This window comes from Nicotiana tomentosiformis, chromosome 11 (genome assembly GCF_000390325.3).
Source record: "Nicotiana tomentosiformis chromosome 11, ASM39032v3, whole genome shotgun sequence".
Lineage (NCBI taxonomy): Eukaryota > Viridiplantae > Streptophyta > Magnoliopsida > Solanales > Solanaceae > Nicotiana > Nicotiana tomentosiformis.
In genome coordinates, this window is record NC_090822.1 from 8,160,012 (window position 1) to 8,170,627 (window position 10,616).

At 35.8% G+C, this 10,616-nt stretch overlaps 1 protein-coding gene and 1 non-coding gene across 3 annotated transcripts; both read right to left on the minus strand.

Annotated features, from left to right (window-relative positions):
* Nucleotides 1–319: 319 nt before the first annotated feature.
* Nucleotides 320–7,914, minus strand: LOC104093500 (eukaryotic translation initiation factor). 2 transcript variants are annotated; one of them, XM_070188283.1, is made up of 9 exons: nt 7,541–7,914; nt 4,626–4,697; nt 4,363–4,461; nt 3,951–4,136; nt 3,355–3,452; nt 2,685–2,772; nt 2,225–2,575; nt 1,874–2,116; nt 320–1,785 (listed from the first exon to the last, which is right to left on the minus strand). In XM_070188283.1, exons 1-9 carry the CDS (start codon nt 7,694–7,696, stop codon nt 733–735), a joined length of 2,346 nt encoding a protein of 781 aa, XP_070044384.1. In that variant the 5' UTR covers nt 7,697–7,914; the 3' UTR covers nt 320–732. The 2 variants fall into 2 exon arrangements, with proteins under 2 accessions (XP_070044384.1, XP_009597543.1); XM_009599248.4 differs by having other exon boundaries at nt 3,951–4,133; nt 4,366–4,461; nt 7,541–7,913.
* Nucleotides 5,539–5,645, minus strand: LOC117276105 (small nucleolar RNA snoR103). The gene has a single exon (XR_004506329.1). It is a non-coding gene; the product is annotated as a small nucleolar RNA snoR103 (small nucleolar RNA).
* Nucleotides 7,915–10,616: the final 2,702 nt, after the last annotated feature.

Genomic DNA, 10,616 nt, shown 5'->3' on the forward strand with positions numbered 1-10,616 from the left:
CTTTTTTAACTCATTCCGTATCCATCGAGCACCTCCAAAGAATCGATTTTTTTTTTCGAAAATGTAATTGTTCATGAAATTTTGCAATTTTCAGAAATGAACTTTTCCGCACTCACAAAATTGCAACACTTTTTCAAGTGAAATGTATGTCCAAACATAATTTTAAATTTCAAATACAATTTTTATGTCAAAACGCGTACCAATATAGAAGAAAGATATGATGGAGAATTTATTCACAAGAACCAATTTGGGACACAACGTACTCTGGAGACAAACAAAGAGCATAGCAATGTACAGAAAATATAAAAGCACCAACAAATGACAGAATTATGATTTCGATTCCTTCAAAAATGGTATATAAAGGCTTAGGCAGTTGCAGATTGCAGTATGAACTCACAAGTTTGACAAAACTTTTAATTTAACTAGTCAAAAGGGAAAAATAAATAAATAACTAATGGAATACAAAATGAGGGCTTCTTTGCCTAGAGCAATTATGGAAGACAATTAACCAATCTCAAAAGGCAAAATCTTTCTTGGAACACACTACTTTCACCTTGGAAAAATATACAACTCACTTAACATCAACCTGGTCTTGCCTGCACCAACTTCAACGATAATCAGCGATTCAGTTGGCTCTACTCCGGGCATAAACAAGAAAGGCTGAAAAGTGAGTTTGAGTACATTCCATCTACTGAGGTTACAGAAAATTGCTCTTCATGAAGAGTTGAGCTTTTATTGGAAAAGTGTTTTGCACACCTCAACATCAGGTGCTTGTGAATCCAACACGGCTTGGCCTGTAGGACTAGAGCTAATAGCTCCCATTGTAGCTGTAAATAAGTCTTTCTGGTATAGATCATCGGTTACCTTCTTCAGGATCTCATTGACCACCTTGAAGTCCAATGCTCCCGCCAAAACTAGTCTAGCAATTATCTCCCCAAAATTGGCCGGTGCTTTTGGTAAATCCATGGCAAGGTCATCCAGCAGAGAGGCAAAGTTCAGCAATCCGGTGCCCAAGTCCCCAGCGGTAAAAACCTTCTTAACAAACAAATATTCAAGAAGCTGTGCAACTGGTTCAACACGTGGCGGGCTTTTGTCTAGACCAATTGATATAGCTTCTTTGACAACCTCAGGATGATAGGCTGGGGATTTGAGTTCCTCAACACACTGCAAAGCTTCATCAAGAAGCCGAACACTGAAATATTCCTCCAGAAGAGATGCTGTTTTTCTCTTTAGTTCATCAGGATTCGACCTTGCCGCAGGAGCCTGGGGTGCCTTTTCGGCAACTGGAGAAACAGTTGCTGGAGGTCTAACTGGTCCAGGAACCTGTGATGCAGCAGGCTCCGTGCCAAAACCATAGCCCAATGGGCGAGCAGGAGGTGCACCACTACTACCTTGCAAGAGGGCACTAGGCCTACCACTCACGAAACCACCACTACCCTGAGGCAGAAGCCTTGGGTTCAATGAGGGCGACTTGCCGACCAGTTGTGGAGGACCACGTCCGCCAGGCTGCACCACTGAGCCGTTACCTCTCGGCATCGACCGGGATCTAGGAACCTCCCAGTTGTCATTATCCATCCCAGGCATGCCCGGCATCTTCCTAGCTCCCGGCATTCCAGGCATCATACCACCAGTCCCTGGCCGATTCATGGGATAGCCGCCAGGACTCATGCTGCCTTGAGGACCCGGAGGACCACGAGAATTTCTCATGCTTGCAGTGGCACCAGGACGTAACCCCAAGGTCTTCTCCGCTTCTGTATGAATCTCAGTGATGGTTTTTGCTTTCACCTGTGCAAAAAGGAAAGAATATTACTACGTCAAGAGATAATTCTATGACATGAACAGGCAACAAATACATGATAGAATGATGTGTCACCTCTTCCCGCCTAGGGACCCAGTTATTGGAACGTAAATCCAGCACATCACGAACCATAAACCTTAAACGTGGAGCCAACTGAGGGTTTGTAGATAGTTCCTTCATCTGGTTAAAGTACACATCGTTGATGCGCCTTGACTTTTGGTTCTCATCAAGCTGCTTGCCAATGGTGTTGAAGAACTGGCAAATGGCTTCAACATTCTCTTCTTCCGGACAACTTTTGGGATCTTGTCCTAATAGTTCCTGTTGAATAAAACCAGCAAAGACAACAATTAGTAAATTTCAAGGTATTAAAGACAGCAATCAGCATGGAAACAAATAGACCCAAGCAAAAGGCAAGAAATTAACAACCTGAACGATGTGATGAACAATCTTTTCAGGGACCATCTTTTGCTTCAAAAGCTCTCCGATAAGCCGTATATTGCCAAGAGTCCGCAATTTTATCAACCTTTCTTTGTCCTTACGTTCTGACTCCTGCTCCGGGGCAGTCATTTGCCTAGCCTCTTCTCGCAGATTGGCAGCACCTTCAAATGCCTCCTGACAATTATTCAATAGAACACGCTTGAATGTAATCTCTTTGCCACCAGGCTCATCAGAAGGAAATGGAGGAAGCTTTTCATTGAGATCAGAACACAGCTGGGCATACATCGGGCAAAATGTAGGTTCCAATACAGCCTTGTCAAATATCAAGGAAATAACACCCTGGAGTGAAGATAAAAACACATTAAATTTCCGCGGCAGAAAAAGGAAAATTTAAGTGGGCAAAAAACACAACGAAAGAGAGGGGTATCCTGGAGAAGGGAAGACAGACCTTTAGAATGTCTGCACTTGTTATCCCTGAATCTATCAATTGACCTTTGAGGAGATCAAACTTCTCTGGAGTCAGCTTGTTGAGTATACTGCAAATCAATATTAGTTGGAATCAACGAGTCAGACAAAATCCATATCTTCAAATAATGTCGTAAGTTTTTCTCGAATAATCAAACTTTTGAAACCAAGAACCTCATGTATCCTTCCTTCCTTGTCACTCACACACACAAAAGAGAAAGAATGAACCTCATGCATAAAACATCCAGAATAAGTACATATTAACATCTTCTCTCTGCAATTATAGTGCACTGATGAAGTAGTTTAATGGGCAAGTGACAGCATATCAATGGAAGTTTTGTGTGGTGTTCTAAATGTAAGAGATGCCGAGACAATAACAAAATAAGGCAATAAAGCAGTGAATATGGGAGACCAAGAGATGGACAGCGAGACAGAGAAAGAAAGATGAACCACGAATAAGCAAATATGTATTGTTAAATGCATAACTATTACAGAGAGAAAATTACCCCTTCACAGTACAATAACAAAATAAGGCAATAAAGCAGTGAATATGGGAGACCAAGAGATGGACAGCGAGACAGAGAAAGAAAGATGAACCACGAATAAGCAAATATGTAATGTTAAATGCATAACTATTACAGAGAGAAAATTACCCCTTCACAGTCTTCAAGACGCGATCTTTGTCAGAGAGATTGCCTCTTCGAGCTGACCATGGCAGCTCAGCTTTGGTTAGTGTAGGAGCAGGTCCTCCCTGATTTACAAGCAAAATAAAGGTTTCTGAGATCAAGAACTGAAGATAGCTTCATATCATATAATATAGTTCATTCAAAATCATGACAACAACAATGCCCTTGCTATTATTACTAAAAGAAAATTATGCGAAGAAATAGACATATCTTCATCCAAGTAACTGTCTTTTAAATTATTATAATAATTGAATAATAGACGATATTACTGCATCCCTTACACCTAATTCTACATACATCAGTAAACTGCAAAGAAATAGTATAGCCCAATTACTGAAGTTCCTGATCCACCGCTACATTTGAGCAAGGTATTGTATAATGATTAACTAAGAACTCTTCATTTTCTCAACTCTCATTTTCAGACAGAACTTTAGAAAGCATGGAAAATGTGTCTATCGGTTTGTGGTAACAAAAAAGCCAGATTGTTTTCCTATCAGAGGTTCTTAAGATAGATAATGGATGTGTTCTGGAAACAATGCAAAAGGCAATAGATTAAGATTTACCGCTCGGTTGGGAGAAATTTGAGTTCTTGCAAACTGTGAGCTAAGTTGTTCTTGCCGGCCACCAAATTCTCTGTTTTCTCGGAGAGCGTCCCATGATCTGTCATCCAGGGCGGCAGGAAATTGTGCTGACTTGCTACGCCAATCACGACTGTCTGGCTCAGAATAACGAGTCTGAGACTGGACCTGCATAGAAACATAAATGAGACAACTTGTGGCAACAGAATATTGCATACTGAAAGTGACAAAAGAGAGACATTATTTAAATGTAAAAAGGGAAAGTATTTCTGTGTGGACAAACAACTAAACAAACAGCATGCCCACTCTGTTTCATTGTGCATGTGCTGTGTGGGTGGGGGTGTCCGTGTCATCAGAAAAATCAGAAGGGTAAAATATAACCTTTTTAACAGATACTCACATTAGTGTCTGCACGACCTCGACTGGCATCTTCACCAAACAGTTCAGATTCAACTTCTTGTTTGACTCTAAGAATATCATCTGAAATGTCAACCACCTAGACGGGAACAATCAACCCAAAGGGAAAACCATAAGGAGATGCACATACAGGATACCATATAACATAAAATGATCATCCTTTTTTCCACATCTAACTAGCAAAAGCTAAAGCCCAATAACAACATCAGCAATCAGCCAAAACTAAAAAGATATGAATATTACCTCCCTCAGTTGCAGCAGCTGATCTCGAGTATACCTAACCCGTTCACGGCCCTCAAAACGAGAGTCTCCAGTCTACAAAGATAGAAGGATGGTCAAGACATGTATCATAAAGGGAGTTTTTAAGTTGAATCTCAACAATGAAAGAAAAGGGATTATCAAGAAAATGCATGCACAATTAAAACATCCAGGTAAGGAGAGCTGGTTAACAAAAGATACTTCAACATCAACTGCAAAAGCCAGAATATGCAAGAAAATGGTGTAATTTAAGGTAAAATCAAGCAAAAGAATTTGACAGCAGATCTTAATAGCATACTGAATTTGCACACTAGCTACATAGCCGAATCAGTCATGGGTCAGAGGTCACACACTGCCAGATTCAACAACGAGCAGATCTCTATATTGACAAGGGACTAGACAATTATGGTTATGCAAAAAAGGAATAAGGTATCAAATACTGGTCACAATTCAATAAACAAGCTCATTACAAAGAGCTCCTTAAGTATCAATCTCAGCGAAAGACTAAATAATTCTCAATCACAAGCAGCTGCTTCCTTTTGAGCATTTATGAGATATAAAGAAAAGGAAACATTGCTTCTTCCTCAAGCTCTTAAGCGGCAAGTAGAATTTAATGCAAATAACCAGGTGGTCCACTTTGTCTGCGATTCTGTCTTCCTAAATCAACCTTCCTTCAAAGCATCTACATTAAACACCTATATAAAGATAACCTTCCTTCAAAGCATCTACATTAAACTCCTATATAAAGATATCCAAAGGCCACGCAGCATTTCTACTACTCTATGACTGGCACCAATTTTACCAGGAAAAAAAAAAGGCAACCAAATGATGACTAGAGTGCATGTATACAGCATAGCTTCTCTGGACTTCTTTCTTTGGGTCACAATTAATAAGAATTCAATATTAGTAGGGTCTTTATGGGCAATCCAATACTCTCCTTAGTTGCCCACCTAAAGCCTACAAATTTTTCTCCGTCCATATTTACAGCAGAAACACATCTTAAGTGAGCTGCCAAGAATTAGGACGTTAAGAAACAAGAATAACTGCAGAAATAATACGTATTGGTGCACGGACATTTCTACACTATCTACAGGCCCCAATTCCTCAACTTTAAAAACAAGGTAAAATAGACATTCTAGAACACAAATTAACCCCAATAAGTAAAAGAACTATTTTTTTGAGAAAGAAGTAACAAGAACCATTTTTTACACGGAGACACAACCAAGAATGAATTGGAGCTATAAATTATGCCAATTTCCAAACCAAGACATGAGCTGTCACACTCTCCTCAACACATAACAGAAAACACCATTACCAGCAAGAAACAGATAAAAAATTGTGCATGTAAAATTCCAAATTTTACTCACCCTACATAAAAAAAGAACCCATAAAATGTAAAATAATCAAGATCATACGACTAATATGTATTGGTAACTGTTGTTAACAACAGATACCAATATTATCATCAAGAAAATGAAAATCCACGAATAAAAACAAAACTTTTATTTGTTACAACAAAACTAGCATGTAAACATCCAATTTTAGTAACTCTACCGCCAAACGGACCCATAAAAACATGAGACAAAGTTTAACCAATGCATACCACCATAATCATCAAGAATCAGAACACACATGAATAAACCACAATTCATCAATTTTTACGTCAATTTTTCCCAAAGATGTACATGTAAAACTTACCTTTTAATCATTCTGCCAATAAACAGACATAAAAGAACAAAAACCGAGAACATTAGACAACGTTTTTTATGACCAAGAAATCGATCTGGGCCAACTCTTAGCACCAACCGCAGCCAAACTAGGGGATAATGGGCCCCATCCCTCTACCCTTCTACGCAAACCGGTGTCCTAAGTCACAAATCCCTCAACCTTTGCCACTTGAGGCGAATAAGACAGCTTATATTGACAAATAAGACTTAACACAAGCTACACAAAAACTATATTAGATTGAAAAAAATCAAAGCTTCACAACAACAAAAAAAACAAAGCAAAGCGCAAACCAAAAGCAGCTGAAGACACCCAATAAAGCCATATATCCAAAAAAAAACATTACTCAGATTTTTAAGTATTTAGCCGCATTAAACAGACCTTTTTCTTTTTTCATATCCGAGAAATCCCCGAGGCTAGTGGAGCTCAATTCTAAACTGGGTGGATAATTAACCCGCCCCTCTACCCTTCTTCACTTAATATCAGTCTTTTGTTATGCGGAGGGGTCCAAACGTTATATTGGTTAACAAAACTTAACACAAGCTACACAAAAACAATATCAGATTCAAAAAAATCAAAGCTTCACCAAAAAAGGCAACAAACAACACAAAGCAAAGCCATCAAGCAAACCAAAAGCAACTGAAAACACCCAATAAAGCCATATATCCAAATAAAAAAATTACTCAGATTTTTAATCATTCTGCCAGTCAGACCCTTTCCTTTTTGATATCCGAGAAATCCCCAAGGCTAGTGGGGCTCAATTCTAAACTCGGTGGATAATTAGCCCGCCCCTTTACCTTTCTTCACTTAATACCAGTCTTTTGTTAAGCGGCAGGGTTCGATCCTTACATTGGTAAATAAAGCTTAACACAAGATACACAAAAACAATATCAGATTCAAAAAAAAATTAACCAAAAAAACAACAAACAACACAAAAACAATGCAATCAAGTTAACAAAAAGAGCTGAAAACACACAATAAAAAAGCCACATAAGCTATACAAAACAAAATCAGATTCAAAAATATCAAGATTAACCACACAAAAAAACACCAAAAGAAAATCATTAAGAAAACAAAAGGAGCTGAAAACACTCAATAAAGGCATACCCAAATACAAACTACACAAAACAATATCAAATTTTAAGAAAATACACAGATCTGAGAAAAGATTGAACCTTGAAATAGGGAAGAGAGGAAGAACCGCCGCCATGTGGACGAAGCAAAGGGAGATCAGAATTAGTAGATGAATGGCCCACAAGCACTCTGCTTCTGTTACCACCTCCACCACCACCACCTGGTCTCAAGCTTATCACCGTCTGATCAGCCTGCATACCTCAATTAATTCTCCACCGTCCGATTAATTCGAACACTTCTTTCAAATAAAAATCTTAAATCCTCCACCCAAAAACAAGAATACCCAAACTGATATAAAAAGGTGTAATTATACAGAATGTGAATATAGAGATAGATTTATATATATAAAGGGATGAGCTTTTTAGAGAGAGAAAAGGAAAGAGTATTTCCTCTCTCTGCTAGGAGAAGGAATGAGGGGAAGAGAAGGTGAGGCTGTTTATGAGAAGAAAGAAAGGAAACCCTTGCGTAAGGGTATTTTGGGTATTTTGGATTTTTTTTATGGACATTATTTGGGATTATTCGACTACTTTTTAGGAAATATGTGTAGAGTTTGACTATTTTGTCCTTGGGCTATGTTCCAAGTTCGTTTTTGGGCCAATGAAGTTTTTGACATAATTGAGTATAGCCCCATGAGTCCCTGACTGACTATAAGGATACTTTTTGGCAGGTCAAAAAATATAAATAATTTAAATTTTAACTATATATTGTAATTTGTATATTGTGGAAAGAATTGATGATAGTAATCAATTTATCTTGCAAAAGATATTATTATCAATCGTCTTTTCTAAATTTTGTCACTTATTTTGTCATTAACTTTCTATTAAAAAAATTATGGTACTTGAAATTATTATAAGTAAAACGGCAAGAGCGATAGTATAGATAAAGTTAGAAAGTTTGTTATTTTACGTGTAAATTAAATATAAGATGACTTTGTTAAGGTAGTATCAGTATACAATAAACTACCAATATTTTAACAATTTCGATTGTCTTTTTTAAATTGTCACTTAATTTATTGTTAACTTTTTATAAAGATTGTGGCACTTGAAATTACAAGTAAAACGACAAAAGCTAAGGTATAAGACCGGATAGTTTGTTATTCCACGTGCACATCAAATATAAAATAACTTACTTAAGGTAGTTCCAGTACTATACATGCTATATAATCTACCTATATTTTGACAATTTCGATTGTCTTTCTAAATTATCACTTATTTTATTCTTAACTTTCTATATAAAGATTGTGGTATTTGAAATTACAAGTAAAACAAACGACAAAAGCGACAGTATAGATAAGACTAGATAGTTTGTTATTTCACGCGCACATCAAATATAAAATGGCTTACTTAATGTAATATCAGTATACATGCATGTTTAATTTAACATAATCTACCTATATTTTAACATTTTTCGATTGTCTTTTCTAAATTGTCACTTTCTATATAAAGATTATGGCACTTGAAATTACAAGTAAAACGAAAAGTAGAAAGTTTGTTATTCTTTTTATATAAAGATTATGGTATTTGAAATTACAAGTACGACAAAAGCGACGGTATAGATAAGACTAGATAGTTTGTTATTCCACGCGCACATCACATATAAGATAACTTACTTAATGTAATATCATTATACATGCATGTTTAATTTAACATAATCTACCTATATTTTAACATTTCGATTATCTTTTCTAAATTGTCACTTTCTATATAAAGATTATGGCACTTGAAATTACAAGTAAAACGAAAACTAGAAAGTTTGATATTCCAGGTTTACATCAAATATAAGATGACTTACTTAATGTAATATTAGTATACATATATCTTTTAACATAATCTACATATATTGTGTAAAAGTGACATCAGACATTTAATAATTTTACCTGTATTGGTAGGGCTCAATTTGGATTCAGTCAATTAATCTTTTATTTTTGCTCCTCTAATATTATTTAGTATTAATTTTGTCCTACGTATTTATATTTGTCATGGTGATAAGTTTTTCTAAAATTATACTATTAAAGTTTATATATAACGTCAAATGTAGTGTAGAGAAGTCTTTCTCTTTTAGTAACTTAGTGAAAATTTTAAAATTGATAATTTTGTACTTTTGGTATATAGGAATTTAAGGATTAACTCCAACTTGATAGAATGATTTAAAGGAAAGAAAACTAAGAATTTGGTTTTAGAAAAAAAGTTGAAAAATCTATGATGTACATTCGACTTGGGAGCTCTAAGTCGATAATCGGTGTTATTTGTACATTATGCCCCTTTCTAATTTTGAATTTAAGAAAATGACTTTTTTAGATTTCTTATGTGTAAAAGACGGATCCCTTACGTGTAAAGGTAAATATTATATGTGTAAAAAAAGTAATAAAATAATAAAACTAAAAACAAGTTTGTAAAGAGTCAAAAAAACCAATTGACCCCGATAATCGAATATTGGTATATCATAAGGACACAAATAACATTTCCTTCTCTTAAACGACATTTGGCAAGGAAATCATTCCCACCCTTAAAATTTCTAAATAGTCTTTATCTACATCTGTAAGACATTCTATGCAAGCTTAATCACAAGAATCATGTTATAGTTCCTCTTTGGCATAATAATTGAGTTATTCATAGAAAGCAAGTGAGAAAAAAAAAGTCTAAAGAAAGAAGAGATCTTTACGTAAATAACCAATCGAATTCATTATTTACTTGTGTTTTCGGTATGGACAAATTCTATTTGGATTATATATGGCTATACACATATTATACATGCATTATGCATATATTATATATCTGCCGACTATTTTTAATTTAAGCAATTGAATCGACAGTTATTTTAAGCTAATTCCTCCATGAAAAAAGAAAAGAAAAAAGCGTAGGGATGCTATATATGCCTAGAGAGAGTAGGATTTTCTTTTACAGCTTGTTTGGATGGTTGTTACATATCGTTTCATAATGTAATGTATCGTATTATATTGTCTTGTACTGTATCGTTTGATGAATACAATGTTTGGATAGATTGTATCGTTTGCCGTTGTTTCATGATACCATGCACCAACAATATAAAGAATAAACTTGCACTATTATAAAGAAAAATTATGATACTTGGTAAAATTATTATATAAAAAGTAGGATA

Coding starts and splice junctions, on each gene's coding strand:
- LOC104093500 (XM_070188283.1), bottom strand. CDS start 7,696: ATGCAGGCTGATCAGACGGTGATAAGCTTGAGACCAGGTGGTGGTGGT. Junction 2,576..2,684: donor CAAGTGCAGACATTCTAAAG/GTCTGTCTTCCC, acceptor TCTTCACTCCAG/GGTGTTATTTCCTTGATATT. Junction 1,786..1,873: donor GGGTCCCTAGGCGGGAAGAG/GTGACACATCAT, acceptor CTTTTTGCACAG/GTGAAAGCAAAAACCATCAC.